The sequence below is a fragment of the Xiphias gladius genome, chromosome 11 (assembly GCF_016859285.1).
Source record: "Xiphias gladius isolate SHS-SW01 ecotype Sanya breed wild chromosome 11, ASM1685928v1, whole genome shotgun sequence".
NCBI lineage: Eukaryota > Metazoa > Chordata > Actinopteri > Istiophoriformes > Xiphiidae > Xiphias > Xiphias gladius.
The window spans coordinates 8,686,688-8,703,057 of record NC_053410.1 but is presented as its reverse complement, the minus strand read 5'-3'; the positions used below and the strand labels follow the sequence as shown (position 1 = coordinate 8,703,057).

At 38.7% G+C, this 16,370-nt stretch overlaps 1 protein-coding gene across 6 annotated transcripts in view; it reads right to left on the bottom strand.

Moving 5' to 3' along the window:
- The window catches only part of sdccag8 (SHH signaling and ciliogenesis regulator sdccag8), a 51,902-nt gene extending 44,296 nt beyond the window's left edge, over positions 1-7,606 (bottom strand). For all 6 annotated transcript variants that reach the window (XR_005708434.1, XM_040140039.1, XM_040140043.1 and 3 more), the window contains exons 1-11: positions 7,457-7,606; positions 5,128-5,289; positions 4,875-4,960; positions 4,593-4,706; positions 4,356-4,481; positions 3,550-3,645; positions 3,074-3,138; positions 2,721-2,921; positions 2,201-2,339; positions 1,873-2,025; positions 1,320-1,454 (exon numbers count right to left, since the gene is read on the bottom strand). Coding sequence is in view for 5 of the 6 variants with exons in the window: in XM_040140039.1 (XP_039995973.1) it covers positions 1,320-1,454; positions 1,873-2,025; positions 2,201-2,339; positions 2,721-2,921; positions 3,074-3,138; positions 3,550-3,645; positions 4,356-4,481; positions 4,593-4,706; positions 4,875-4,960; positions 5,128-5,289; positions 7,457-7,523 (1,344 nt within the window). In the remaining variant the exon portion in view is untranslated. The remainder of the gene's footprint in view (positions 1-1,319; positions 1,455-1,872; positions 2,026-2,200; positions 2,340-2,720; positions 2,922-3,073; positions 3,139-3,549; positions 3,646-4,355; positions 4,482-4,592; positions 4,707-4,874; positions 4,961-5,127; positions 5,290-7,456) is intronic.
- Between the last annotated feature and the right edge of the window lie 8,764 nt (positions 7,607-16,370).

Genomic DNA, 16,370 nt, shown 5'->3' with positions numbered 1-16,370 from the left:
CAGATGAGGGTTTTTTTTTTTCCAGGCTAAAGCTCACTGATCTAAATACAGTATGTTATAATATTATATATCTATTTGGAGTTTCACTTATCTCCCCTCCTTTATGTTTACTGTTACTATATTCATTATATTTAGAAGTATTACTCTATGTGCTACCATTATTTTTATCATCATCATTTATTACTAATAGTAAATAAAAAAACAACTACAACTACTTTCTCAAGGTTGTATGCCTCCACCAAACAGTTGCAGTTTACATCTATGTCTGCCCAGACTCACATACTATGTAGTGAAGACTTTAATAGAAATTTAATAAAAAGGTATTAAGTGCAGTTTGTCATAATCTTGACTTATGGCCAGAAATGTGTTTTGCGCGGTCACAGTGACCCTGACTTTTGAAGACCAAGTTCTAGTCCAAGTGGGCATTTGTGCCAGATGTAATGAAATTCCCTCCAGGCGTTTGTGATGTAGCGCATTCACAAGAATGGGATGGACGTGAGGTCACAGTGATCTTGACCTGTGACCTTTGACCTCCAAAATCAAATCAGTTCATCCTTGAGTTCAAGTGAATGTGTGGCAAATTTGAAGAAATTCCCCCAAGGCAGGCGGACAGACGGACGGACGACAACCCAAAAACACAAATCCTCCAGCCGCGGCTGTCACAAGCACTAAAGGCATCAAAACGCATAATTAAGAAACTAAAGTTGGTATGGATTCACACTTCATGACACTTCAGCAGGGTATCAGGTTTGCTGAAATGCAACACTTGAACCAAGGTCTTTCAGTTTAAGTCAAACCTTACAGTCTACTAGGCAATTCGCTCATCGCTTTTCCACCATTTGCATGCTTATATACGCATAATTGTATAATACAATATGATTAAAACCTAAACTTAGCATCTTCAAATGAAGCTTGGTTATTTACCCTACCTTAAACTCATTTATGCACTCATGTTGAATTTACTCCTCCCACGACAGCCATAAAATAAATACTGAAATAGATAAAACTTTGCTACCATCCAGTGGATTTACAAAAGCATTACAAGTAGACGGCACAAACTGTATCTGAGTATCAGGAGTGTTCTTTACCTCTGTTCCTTCAAAGCTGGAGCCATCTTTTTTAGGTGTTGGTCTAGCAGCATTTTAATCTTTTATTGCAGTACTCTAGCCATATTTTCCTAAAGTTGAAACAGCCTTGCCAGTTGTCCTGGATCATAATGACTCAAACTACTCAGTGCAAACTACTTGCAACATAAGCACAAATGACATCTAACAATTCATGTTGACTTAATGCCTTCTTGCAGAATGCACACACTGTACCTTGGTATTGTCTTGTTCCTGACTGGTAAGTTTGCGAAGAGTGTCTTCCAGCTGATTGGTCAGTGAGCTTTTGTCTCTGTGAACTCTGTCCAGTTGCCCTTCCAGCTCAGCAACACGCTGGGAGAGGCTGGACACCTGGTACACACACAGATTTTCAATGGACATTTCATTAAAAAAATAACAGCATCCATGTTTTCTCTTTACAACATCTTTAAGAGCTTCAGTAAGAACTGCCACTATACATGGACCCCATACGGGTAAGTTCGACAAATAGTAAACATTTTGTTATTTGTACTATGGAATCAAATAACAAAAATTTCAATTTCATACTTTTGCCAAACAAATTAAGTTGTTCCCTCCTATGGATGTTTAATTATCAAAGTATGAGGGGGGATTTTCAGTTTGTCCATTATTATTAAATAGCATTTAATAATATCAGAGTCAGGTTCAGTATTTCAAGGCATGCAGAACTTTGGATTAGAACTACATATATATAAAATAGATCCAGTCCTGAGTTCACAATACACAAAAAAGGTGAATAAGTAAGATTTACTGTATGTGCCAGCTCATCTCTCTGTTTGCGGGCCTCAGCCCGGCCCTCCTCTCTGGCCTCAGCCAGTCTCTCCTGCAAGGCCTGTGCTTCTCGCTCCAGCTGTTCCCTCTGTCGAGCCAGCTCCCTGGACAACTGCTCACACTGAACCTCTACCTGCATGCATAAAATCAGATACAGAAGGTTTGCCCGAGGTAACCAGCCACAGTAGGAAAAGGAGACACAGGACAACTTGGGAGGAATCTTTTAGCTGAGCGAAAGAGCTGTACAAATAAAAAAATGCTGTTTGAGCCAACACAGCTGTAAAGATGTGTGTATATTTTTCTCTGACCCTAGCTTTGTGCAGATTTGCTTCCTCCGCCATCTCCACAGCCTGTTTAACCTGAAGACAGGCAGACCACTCCCTCTGTAGCGCCTCCTGCTGACTAGCCCTCACAGCACGCAGAGCCACCAGTAACTCATCACGCTCTCTGGAAGATCAACAGAAAAGAAAATGCACAACCAGCAAATAAAAAACATGGGGGTACTTTTTTTTTGTATCTCTCTGTTTTTGTAGATGTTGTTTCCTATTTTGCTATGCACATGTACTACCTAATAAAAACAGATGATCACATGAAAACGTGAGCTATCAGCAAATCTCTTACAGACTCATAATTAAGACATATCAACAAAAGACCTGCAGGGTACAATAAGGTAGTCATACATTTAAACCTTAAACTACAAAGTATGAAGAGTTGATCCACTGTGGCTAACTTGTGATTGATATGCAGTGTGTGTATGTGTGTGTGTGTGTGTGTGTGTGTGTGTGTGTGTGTGTGTGTGTGTGTGTGTTAATGGGTGTTACCACTGACTTTGTTAGCCTGTCAATAGCCTGGACATGCAAGTTTGTGTGAGTCCCAGCCAATACAGCTTCATGCTGTGCACACTTAAGACACAATCCTGCCACTCGGGGAGCTCCATCAGCCCTCAGTGAATCTGCAGCCTGCTTCTCCCTGTGTCTCAGACGAACCTTCACCTCCTCACACTCCTTCTGACTGACTGACAGATCCTTTCTGTTGATGGAAGCAAAATATGAAATATGGAGAAACAGAAGATAAGGGACAGGAGATGAGTACTGTTCTTTCAATTCTTATTCAACAAAAATTAAAAGAAAAAGCCCTAGTTACTGGCAACTCTGGCTTCACAGCTTGAGTAGTAGACTGACCTGAGTGCGAAGACCTGAGCCTCCAAGCTTTCAACCTGGGCCTGGTAGATCACTTTTAATTGTTCCTGAAGAATATAAGCATTTTCAGAACAGACAATATATGTAGCATTGGATCGTAATGAATTAAACAGGATGGGATGGCATGAGATTATGTTTCCATAACAACTGTATGTTTGAAAATTAGAAATATATATTCCTTTTTGTTGGCTGTTCTTCCACTTTTAAAGAATTTTAACGGGGGCATATTGCAAATGAATGCACAAAATAAGATGGAAATACAATTTGGAAGCATATATCTTCTTTAAAAGTAGCAGAATGAGAATTTCCCCAAAATATTCTTGTCTTGAAATAGGCAACATATAAACCTATTTTACTGCATAAATTCCACGACTGCTGAGAACCATGTGGGATGGAGATGGAAGATGAGAACTGAACAGTAACTAGAAGAGAGGAGAGCACAGGTCCATTAACCCTACCAGTTCATTTTTCCATGTGGTGTGTTCTGCTCTGTGCAGGACGCTGTGGCCTATATTCGCGGTTATGTGGCTGTTGCCCGCCATACTCTCATTCACCTGAGGAACACATCAGAACATGATGATGAGCCACTTTTCCCAAGCTTATCTTTTTTTTTTCTCGACAATGCCAGAGTCATTTAGAGTCTAAGTTTATTAACACCTGTTTATGTGTAGTTTACATATCCTTTAATCACTCTGCAATGCTTCCTGGAGCTAATGAGATTTACTCAGTTTCTGTCTTTACATTGTGAACTACTGTATGAAACAACAGCTATCATGGCTGACAAAAAGTACCTAAATATAAGTATATGTGCCAGTTAAGTGTTGGAGGTTACATTTTCAGTGATAATTTTCCTTTGGATGTCAGGTGATAGACAGTAAAGGTTAACACAGTTAAGCGATTAACATAATGATATGAAAATACTGTTATGAAAACATTCAAGTCAAGCACAATTGACTACATAACACACTGTTAAAAAAACAAAACAAAAAAAAACAAATTAGCCCTGGTGGATCATCTCTTCTAGAAAACCTAAGTCTGTCAAAGTTGTTTCTTTCTCTGTAAAAGAATGAATAGCACTTAATTGACTTCTCATTATGATATCCCTGCCATCACAAGTATTATTTGACAAAGTCAGTGCCCTCATATATAGGTGATGGTAAGACTGCGCTTGCATTTTATATAATATCAAAAACACAAAAACTTACACAAATCTATGATTTTTCATACGCGAACACACACACATATACACACACACACACAGTACCGTGGAGTTGTGGATCGTGTAATCTTTCAGAGATTCATCCACAGCTTTGGATTTGAGTTCTGACTGCAGCTTCTCATTCTCCACCACCACCACTCTTATCCGCTGTTTTAACCCCTGCAGCTCTTCCTGAAGTCACAGAAACACAGAAATGAATCGAAATGTATCGAATTCAGCAAACTGGTAAAAAAGGACTGAAAATATAAATACATAGACGCACACAGACATTTGTGCACATACCTTGCAGAGTTTGACCTCAGCCTCCAGGTGTTGAATGTAGTCTGATTGGTTGTGAATCATTGGGACCAAATCCTGAAAGGAAGGCAAACTCGACCTTCCCTCCTGCTGCACTCTCTAACAGGGAAAAGAAGAGTGACAATCATAAATGAGGCAAACCCAGCGGAATGGCAAGTAAAATACTGATATCATGGAAAAGTCTGAATGATTTCCCACATTTAACTATGGAGAATGTAGCATACCAGATAATACTGTAAAAGACTTTTCTTAGGCTGCATATTCTACCTTGGATGGAGACTGTTTCTTTGAAGGAGAGAGAGGAGCGGGAATTTCTCTGCACTGCTTCAGCAGAAGGCTCTTCAGCTGATTAACTTCAATGCCAGAAGACATCAAAACAAGCATGCACACACAAGAAATAATTTATTATACCTTTGCGTACATCCTGTCAACAAGGTTATGCAGAGGGAAATCTCAGGTGGTGTATTCTAAGGACTGCCTCTCTTTTAGACAGTCATCCCACAACTAATCACTGAGTCACCTGCTTCGCTCTGTGTCTTTTGGCTCCATGCTGCTTTGTCCTCTTCGGCCATGGTGGGAAACAGGCTGCCATCACTGCCTCTGACCTCCTCCACCTCTTCTCCATCAGGGTTCAGCTGCTCCAGAGCACTGCTCAGCTGCTGGATACTCTGGTTGGCCCGCTCTAAAACCAATATAAACAAATAGACATCAGTCTCTTACAGCATACTATTTCTGTACCACGTGACAGTTGAGTTGGTGTTTGTTAAATTGCAAAACTTTTTTTTTTTTTTACTTAATAATTAGAGAGAGTGCCATAGAAGCAGTGCAGGGGCGAAACACTTTCCCATCACCCAAAATGGAGTGGGATGTAATTATACACTTTTCCACTGACAATTACTATAGCACTGAGTTAGTGATCCAGAATTTTCACACCAAAAAGAATCTTACAGTTCATTCTACAGCTGCAACGATTAGACAATTAGTTGATCACAGAAAATAAAACTACAGTGTTAATTAATTTAATTGTTTTGAGTCACTGTTTAAGAAAGAATGCCAAACTTCTCTGATTCCAGTTTCTCAAATGTGTATATCTTCTGGTTTCTTTAATCTTCTTTAATAGTAAATTTAGTATCTTTAAGTTTTTGAATTTTGTTCAGACACAGACTTCACCTTGGGTTTGGGGAATTTGTGATCGTATTTTTTTTACAATTATCTGGCATTTTAAAAGCTTACAACTAATCAATTGATCAAGAAAATAATCTTAATCAAAATAATCAAATTATTTGATAATTGAAATAATCATTAGTTGCAGTCCTAGTTCATTAAAATGCTTTATAAATGAACAAAAATAAAGGTAAATCAACACTTTCTATCTTACTTCATATATGGAAGTCCAAGGTTTATTCTGATGACAACACAAATAGGCCTTTTTCACAGGAGATATTTTGATATGTCACAGTAGGAAACGCAAAGGTGTAATTATTAACATTAATCATGGATGTCAGGATTCTTTTTCGATGCAGTGGTTTAAGCATCCTAGTATTGTGCATTCTGTTACGCTTTCATGGCTGTATTACCAATTGGGCAACTGCCCAAGGGCCCCCAAAAGCCCCAGGTTAACTACATATCATTTAAGTCTATATAATTTGATGAATCAAAAATTAGTAAGCAATTTGTAACACTGAAGTTCAATATCATCTATGTCGGGTCCTCCATCCTCCATTTTGTGGCCCCGGTCTTGTAGAGGGACTCTATATCAAAATCTAGTTCTAAAACCTGAATTGTTTTAGTTTATATTGCACTCATGTGTCGTAAAGTTTTGTTTTATCTAATTGCTTTATTTTTTTTCCGTGGAACAAGTAATTACCACACAGAAAATCTTGGGCAAGGTCATATTGTTCCATCACAGGACTGTAATGCTGCAACCAACAATTATTTTCGTTATCAATATATCTGTCCACTATTTTTCTTTAATAATTGATTGATTTTTCAGCGTATAAAACATCAGAAAATAGTGAGAAGGGGCCATTGTTACTGAACAAAGCCCAAGTTAACATATTCTATTTGTTTTATTTTTCTGACCAACAGTCAAAAACCCAAAGTTGTTGAGTTTACCATCATAGAAAATTGGGTGAACCGGCAAATATTCAAATTTGAGAAGTTGGTACAAGTACATTTTTGGCGTTTGTTGCTTAAAAAAATTACTTTAACAATCAGTTATCAAAATTGTTGCCGATTAAGTTTCTGTCAAACAGCTAATCAATTAATCACCTAATCATCAGCTCTAGAGAGTTGGATATAACTACACTGCAATGTATAGTGAACAGGGGCCCAACAACAAATTTTAACCCTGGGGATCCTCAGAACGTTGATCCGGCCATTGTTACAGGGAACCTTCGTTATAGTAACATTTGTGCATTTTTACCATGAAAGGATGTTATTCAGCTTTATTATCGATTTACACACCTTGCTGTCCTGGGAAATGTTTTTTGGGAGTCTTTCAAAAAATTTGGTAATGGTAAAGTAAAGTTAGCATCCGAAATTGGAGCATGATAGATTAATGTTTGTTGTCATGGAAATGTAGCCTTAGCTAAGCGAGTATATTTCTACCAGGATGCTTGCTAGGCATCAGCAACAGGTGGCAGTGATACGACTTTAATTTTATCCTCCTCTTAATAATAGCAGTGTCAATGACACAACTCTAACGCTACGGCTATAACTGAGGTATTCACCTTTTAAGACACTCAACTAAAACACAGTTATGTTACTGTATGTCATTTACCATTGAGCTGCTCATTATGTGAAGTAACCTAAGTTAGCAAATTTAGAACGGTAAAACGTTAACTTACGTCTCAGCTCCTTTTGTAAAGCACCCAGCTGCTCCGGATCCTCCTCATCTGAGTCGAACGATTTCATTGATATATCACCAACGTTATTTCACGTTATGTTACTAACCAAATATGCTAGGCTAACTAAACATGCACAACTACAGTAACAACCATTTTTATATTTCTCACAACGTAACAGTCATCGGTTCTTAACGTTGTTGTGTTTGTTTTTAAAACACCTTTATGCCCCGTGGGGGGTGTTCTCTTTTTTTGTATTGTAACCTGTGTCACCGCCCCGGCGCGGAGTTCAGTCAATTTGTACGTGAATAGTTAAACGATGCAACCATCTGCTAACGGCTCCCACTTTCGAACTCGGACAGATGCCGGGAGTTGTAGTCATTGTTTGTAGTCACAATTATTAGTTTCATGGCTGCCACCATGTGGGGAAGATGGTGTAAAGCAAATAAACTCCCTAAACTTGACTGTTGAGGTGCAGTGGTGGAAGAAGTACTCAGATCCTTTACTTAAGTAAAAGTACTAATACCGCAGTGTAAAAAAAAAACTCCATTACAAGTCAAAGCCCTGCATTCAAAATCCTACTTAGGTAAAAGTACAGAAGTATTATCAAGTAAATGTACTTAAAAGTATTAAAAGTAAAAGCAGTCTACTCAACAAGGCCCCTATGACTGATATATTATCATACTGTATATGATATTATTAGCTTTTTGATGCCGCATATTTTTCTGTTGTATCCAGTCAAGTTGTAGCAAGTTTCAATGACTTACATGCAGTTAGGTAGTTCACCGGTTTGTTCCCAACAGGTGGTTCTGGCCCCTCCAAAAGGTCGTAAGATAAATCTGAGGCATAATGAAATGATTAATGGTAGATAAATGAAGAAAAAATAAAATTCTGATACACAAAATTGGTTTTAATGTTTTGGACTCTTGTCTAACTTCTGCTTTCTTTTCTAAAATATTGGAGAGTTTTATTACCTCTCTGGGCCTCTAACCTCTTTGGGTTATTTAAATTAAACCACGTGAGACATTTAGAGGGGACCTGCTAACAACTCATCTGAAACATGACAAGGGACCCCAACTATGAAGACATATTTTACATCATTACAACAGTGTTTTACTATATTATCATTAGTGGTCTGTTTAAACACCAGCCTTCATTTAGGGTTGTCGAATGGTGGACTTATATTTGACAAATTCAGTAATGAACACATATCGTATAACTACTTAATAACAATTTATTAGATTTTGTAATGCTTAGAAATGCTAAATATGGGGATTTAAAGTATTACCGCTCCAGTTTGTGTCTCATATGTAATACTACATGAGAAGCAAAAACTAGGGCTATGTTTATGTTATTGCAAGACAAAAAGTCAATGTTTAACTTAAAGCTTCTTTATGTAATATTTTTTATAAAGACCAAATCAAATGACTCAGTGTATGTGAAAGGGTGTATGCAGAACCCACAGAGAAAACACCCAGCTGTACAGTACGCTGCAGTTTTTAAGCCACTTTTACGTCATTGCTTTTGGTATACCAGGCTTATCACACTCACCAACCCTCTCATCTGCTCAAAAAAGCAATTTGTTATAACTAAAACGCCAGTGAATATCGGACTTACATTCATGAGGTGGCCAGAAACAACTCTGTTCTCGTGTGGCTGTTAGACATGCGAGTTGTCGGCCAGTTGCAAACACTCAGGCTGGTTATTCAACCTCAGTGCTTTTGAGGAACTGACCCGAAATAGCAGCAAGTAAGTCTGTCAAGTGTTATGAGCTGACGTAAAAGTTGGTTAATTGTAGACTGTATTTATTCAAGGTCTTGTATGGCTTCTTGGTGAAAAGAGAAACTTAAATACTGATTCATTTGAGAAGTTTGCTTTATTTTGTATAGTATAACAAATGGTTTTGTAAATCATCCACCAAAAAAAAAAAAAAAAAAAAGTATTGTTTTGGCATCTGCACAGAAACTCTGGTATGTTAAGCAGGGGTAAACAATACCCAGCCCTTCATTATACATGAGCCCTAATAACTAAAAGGGCTCATGGTATCTCAGGGATGTTTCTTTAAAAGGGTGTATTGGAGACTGTTTCGCTCTCTCCCTAGTGGTCAAAATAGGTTACTGCAGCTTAGAGAAAAAATAATGAAAACAAATGCATGTCATTCTGCACAAGTTTTTTGTTGTTGTTTATTAGATTTGGCAAGATTTAAAAAAAAAAAAAATTGTTTTAATGATCCCACACAGAAATTGCTGCTGCCAAAAAGAAGATGATGCAGATAAACAACTAGAGAGCTATCAATGACAGAACTAGTTGCTAGAGCAGAAAAACAATGAGAACAATACTGCAACCAAAGAAAGATAAGAGTCCTGCGGCTACAAGGTTAAAGATCACCTGCTGTTTGGCACTGATGTGCCGCACTCTGCCCTCTGTCACCTTCACTAATCTAATTTTAATCAGTCCAATGTGTCAGCAACAAACACTCCCACATCCATGCACACAAAGATTAGATGGTGAACAACTAGGTGATCACTTGCAGGACCACTCAATTACTTTTAAATCATAAATTGGCCATTTGGTTGTGAAATTGTGAACATTTCACATGAAGAAATGGGTAACATTTTATTTTAACCCCAATTTAGCCTTTACAATAAGTGGTTATAGCACACTAATGTAATTATAAGTTGAGGACTTTTAACAAATACTTTTTTTTTTTTTTTTTTTTTTTTTTTTTTATATAATCAACTATTAACTCCTTTGTCACAGTTTAGCCAGGAACTCAAGGGAAAAGACCCAAACACTGGGGCTGGGGAAAATCAAAGCAGAACAGCAGGAGGACTGGGCAGGAATGGAGCGAGAGACCTTGGGCAGACTGCCTGGAGGCCTGGCAGACAGACGGGGCCGCTCAGAAAGGTGAAGGCAGGTCCGCCCCGGCTGTCAGGGATGAAAGTGGGTCCACTCTGGAGGTTGAGCAAGAGGATCATGAAGGCTGGACCGCATTTATGGGCGGCGATGAAGGCAAGAATCCTCTGGAGACCACGGGCGAAGGAGGCTGACCAGGAGGCCGACGGCAAAGGCGGGTCCCCTCAGAGGCCAAGCAGAAAGCTGATGGCGGGTCCCTTCAGGAGGTAAAGCTTGAGCGTGGTGGCAGAGGCTGGTCTCCACAGGAACAAAAATTGGAGGGCAACCAGGCACATGGAGCTTCTCTGGATGAAGACTTGGAGGCCAGCACCGTAGGCGGGACTGCTCTGGAGACCGCCGAAGAGAATGTTGGTATGGTGAGACCGAGGGTACCAGAAGACCAAGCTCCAGGCTTGAGTTTAGAGCAGGACATACAAACCTTTGGGGTGCGAAGCAGGAGATTGGCAGCTGGGGATTAGGCTGTTTGTCAGCAAAGACAGCCGACTGATGATCTGGGAGGTCAAGCAGTGTGTTAGAAGGAACTGTTGACAGGAGATTGGCGCAGATGGCGGCCAGGCTGCTAGCTAAGGACCTGGAGCAGGCTCGGCGTCGGCCGAGTCCGCCAGCATCAGGAACAGGCTCGACGTCGGCCGGGGCCGGGGCCGGCTTGGGTCTAGGAGGCTGGAAGCTAGCCAACTAGGAGGCAGGCTGGAGATAATAAATGAAATATGCTTGCAGTCAGTGGAGTGAACGAGATGGCAGATAGGAATCCAGGAACACAGTAAACAGGAAAAATAAACACGAGGAAAACTAAAGAACTACATAGGGACACAAAAAAAAAAAAAATCCAACGCAGGTAGTAAATCCAATAGGAACCCAAACATCGCAGGAAGAGCACGAGGGATCATAAACAGACAAACTGACAAAGAGCAAGAGACAGAGGTAGGTTAAAATAGTAACTGGAGGTAATTGGGAACACGTGCGTAGTAGGAGGGGAAGCTGGGTGATTACAAGTGAGAACAGGTGAGTTAGTGGAACAGGAAAAGGAAAAACGTCCAGGGACATCTGGTGAGAGAATGGAAAATGGCAGATAATCAGAAAGGCGGGAAACACACAAGGGCAGGAAGTGAAATAACAAATAGATGCACAAGGAAAGTAATTTCAAAATAAAAAAGGAACTAACACAGAGTCCAGTCATAAAGTCACTCAGAGGGGCAGAACGTGACACTCTTGCGAGGCATTCGCAACTGTTTAAAGAGATAATGAATTATTGACAGTGATTAATATCATTTGAAAGTTGTAACAGTCGTAATCATATAAAGTAGCTTAATGAATATGCAATATGAAGCATTTGTTTATAATATGTATTTATTAAATATGTACTATAAGTGTGTGTTTTTACTGTATTTATTAATAAAGTACTCCTTTATTTAGAAACACTGCTTCTTCACTCTCCATCACTGATGAAGGCCATGAGATGTGGCTGAAAGCCCCAGAAGGAATTTAGTAAGTGGCCCTTGAGTTAAGAACTTATTTGTCAAAGTACTGTTTCTAAAGAATCAACCTTCAAGATCAGCATGTCTACATGAGTTTTCAACACACTTATAAACAGTTTTAAACCAGTTTTAAACAAATCCTATGACAAACGATGAGAATTGTTCATGTGTGTAATTAAGCTACAGCTACATTATACTTTGTTGTCAATCATTCATTTACTTTTAAACACCAATTATTGATAGGAGGAGTTGTAATAGTTGATCTGTTTACAACTATATATAACAGTGTTGCTTATTAACACCTTAACAATCATTTATATACTTATAAATGCAAAATAAGAGGACTGAATCATTTTTCATGTGGTGGTATGTATATATAAACAAAATGGGTATTGCAAGTAGCTGAAAATAGCCAGTATAGATTACGGAGTTTGAGCAATTTAGTGGATTATTTTAACAATCTAAGAGCTGAGAGTGAGATTCTTAATCAAACACAGAACGACTATAAAAGAACACACTGTGCACACTGTGTATTTTCTCTCAGGACTCTCTATAACCTAAATGTGGTCGTCGCCTCAAGTTCCTGGCAAAAATGACACAGACTCAGGGGAGTTTCAAATGACAGATTTTTTTTAGATGGTGTTTGTGTGTGTGTGTGTGTGTGTGTGTGTGTGTGTGTGTGTGTGTGTGTGTGTGAGATAATGTTCAGTGGAAGGGTGTATCTCAGATCTATGTTTTTTGAGGTTACAAAATGGTCAGACAAAGGTAACCATGGATACACCCTCTTGCTATTGCACAAGCAGGTAACTTCCTTTTGAATGAGTCTCTTCTGTACTTTTGATTTTTGCAACATTTTAGTTTTCAGCATAAGAGTTAGTGAGTCAGACTTCGTTGGGTTCATTCATAAAAACACACTTTGTTTTAATCTAGATTTAACATTTTCCAGAATTTCGGTTATGTGGGTTTAAAATCAGCTGGTTCAGTTGCTGTGTAAATTTGAGTTTACTGTAGTCTTTTTGCCCATCACACTGATTCTCACACTGTCATATTGCAAGGACATCAGGTTGAACAACTTACTGTACAATGCATCATGTTAGTGCATTGATAGAGGTGCAGTATCCCCTGGATCAAGGCCGCGTTACAAACCGGGCAAAGTGGGCAGTGCCGCAGACCCCCAGGAGCCTCAAAGCTCCACATTCACCGCATGTCATTGGGTTTGTTAAACAAACTGTACCACTAAACTACCAGTGTTGGTAGTACATGTAGTCCTGTACTTGAGTATTACTTTTAGGTACCTATACTTAACTAGAGTATTTCGGTTTAATGCTACTTTATAAATCCACTCTACAACTTTTCAGAGGGAGATATTTTTTTCTTTTTACTCCACTAAATTTATCCGAAAACTGTAGTTACTTGGCTGATCATGATTTTTATTTCATTCAAAATGTTTGAGCAGCTTATAAAACAGGATACATTGTTACAGATTAAACAACCCAACAGTACATAAAAAGTTAGCTCTACCTCAACCAAATCCAACAATAAATACAACAGTAAAACAAAGTTTAAAGTAAAATGCATCCAGTAATATATTTTCTTGCATAAGTACTTTTGATACTTTAAGTACATATTGCTGATACTCCTGTACTTCAAGTCTTGTGAATGCAAGAGTTTTTACTTTTCACAAGACTCTGGTTTTGATACTTACTTCTTCCACCGTGAAGCACAGTATTAACAAACGTAGGACCTGCACAACTGGTTAGTACGTAAACAATGTACAGAGAGTTGGTGTTGCAGGATTAGTGGGGAGTCAACAGCGAATGCTTGCCCCAAGGGCTCCCTAACAGGTTAATCAGGCCCTGTCCTGAAGCTATACATACAGCCTTTAGACGATTATCCTTTTGCATAAACAACTACTCGTGAACTGTTATCATAATAGTGGAGGTTTATTTTTTACATTTTGCTACCGCTACTTTAAAATACATGTATGAACGATATTAATAAATAATGTTTAGTTAGTTTCTATTGTTTTAAGTAATAGGACTTGGCATTAACATGAACCTACCATTTATCGATTTACAGCAGAATCGTATTGTGATTTTACAAAAAAAATGTTGTCAAAATTACAGATTAGAAGCAGAGTCGAGATTTCTGGCACATCTTCACCTACTTCTATGGTGCATGGAGATGGGCAATGAGGACTGAAGAGGTCCAAACTCCCACAACACTTTCAGTATAAATAATGACTTTATTAACAGCTATAAGAACAAGTTTTTCTTTATACGACAGGTGGTGCTGGAGTTTTGACCTCTTCAGCCCAAATTTCTGATTCCAAGCAAACTGAATTTAAGAACCTAGGAAGAAATAAATTACTGATATTTTTATTTGGGAACTGTGAAGAGTATTGTTATATCCAACCCATTCCCATAGTTCTTAATTTGGTTGATTTACATATGATCTTGCATACGTTTTGCCACATTGTGATATTCATGGATATCAGAAAAATATTCTTATTCATGTTTTCATACTCATTTCCACTACATCACCCAGTGTTTTTTTTAGTTTTTTTTTTTTTAGGTATTGCATCTTTTCTTGGATGCACAGCTCTGTATTTGTCATTTAAATGAAAAGTATTTCTTGGGACTGTATGTTGCTGTGTGTGCTAGATAACTCTGCATCTTTTTTTTACAAAAGGGCTTTGGTAAGGACAATAGGCAATTTTGGGTACAATTCTTATCTTATCTTGTAACTCGTGTTTGATTCACAGAATCATTCTTATATGACGGCTGCCTTGTAAGCTTCACTGCACCACATCAGTGAGGCACTCACATGTCAAGTCAAACAGCGCTCGCCTGCAAAGAAACAGTTGTACGAGGGAGCGTTTGCATGCTGGGGTATTTCCAGGAAACCACATTAGCCTACCAATCAAACTATGGTAGGGGCTGTAAGTTGATGAGAAAGCCCACGCACAACCCTGTAGTCCCACGCTTGTTAAATGTCAACTCTGCCCTGCCATATATATAATTATTCCCCACCTGCCACTGCCATATCTCCCCTTTCTCCAAACTCCCCCCTCCCACTGCATGGTCCACTCTTCCTGAGTAAACTGTGTGAGGGTGGGGGTTCCCATTTATTTATTTTTTTTAAAGCATGATGCTCTAACACAAGCCTGGAAAGAACTGAATAGAGACCCAAAAAAAGCACCTAAGAAAAACATCATCATTTTAACTATTTTGTATGGAAACGTGTAACATAGAGAAAAGAAATAAGAACAATGGAGGCGGAGAGAAGAAAAATAAAAAGAGCTGAACCAGTTGGGCATGGGTAAATGGTGAACTCTGTCAAATCTAAACCAGGCTTCAGTGATCAGTAATCTGACGGCTTTTGCAGCACCCACTGTACTATCTATACTGGTGATGGATTTCGTCCCAGTAGTTAGCAACTGCTTTTCAGGAAAAACAGATTTAGGCAATACGCAGGGTAGGAGAGAGAGACAAGTACACACAGACATTTGTCTCTCCTTCCTGACCAGCCACACACACACACACACACACACACAATAACTAAAGAGACAAGAACCACATTAGACAGATTTCAGATTTCTTAATAAAAATAATTCATTTCAGGACGACATATAAATAATTATCGAATCACACAATACAGATATCTTGATATGAATAAATACTTAACAAATAAAACCAGGCTTTTTTCATACAATACCCTATCGTCGAAAGGTCACACAAAGAAACTTCCACACCGTTTGCATGTTTTGTTACACCTTCTGCTCTTAAGCGGATGCTCTTCCTACTGTTGGAATGTCCCTAAGCAAGTCGGAGTACCATTCCTAAATGCCTCAGCAGCTTAGACAAGTCATGTGCAACTTATGTGATCATCTCCCAGTCAAACTCGGTCAGAGCCCCCAAAACCTTGTTAAGGGGTCCTGATGAGCTGACCACTAATTGGCCTTTAATTGATTAAGGTTTGTCTAGAGGTGATTAAAGCACACAGAGATCTACGTAAAGGCCATCAACACATGGGCTGGCCTGACAGCTTTAGATACAGTTGAATGAAAAGGCAGACCAAGAGCCTGTTTGTCTATGCTTTTCTAACAAGAGCCACAGATGGACATCTGCCTGCTGCAGTGGAGTTATTCTGCAGAAGTATGAGGGGAATAACTCTTCCAATTTATATCACATTTGAGTTACTCTGATAAATGTTTTATGCTTGAGGTTAATTCTTCGTATTTGGATAAAAATACACACTCAGAGAAAGATGGTGCCCATTTGGGGATTTTCAACATGAGAGAGATTGACAAGTTCTAATTTGTTATTATACATAATTGGAGATGTCTATCTGTGGCACTCTGGTTAGTTCAGAATGGTCCAGGCTGGCCATTTTTAAGGAGGTAACAACAACTGTTTGTCGATTGATGGCACATGTATTCTTTTTTTGGCAGAAACAAAACCAAGTATATCAAAATACAATTAAAAAAACCCCAAAACGAATTAAAAAAAAAAAAAAAACCCCAA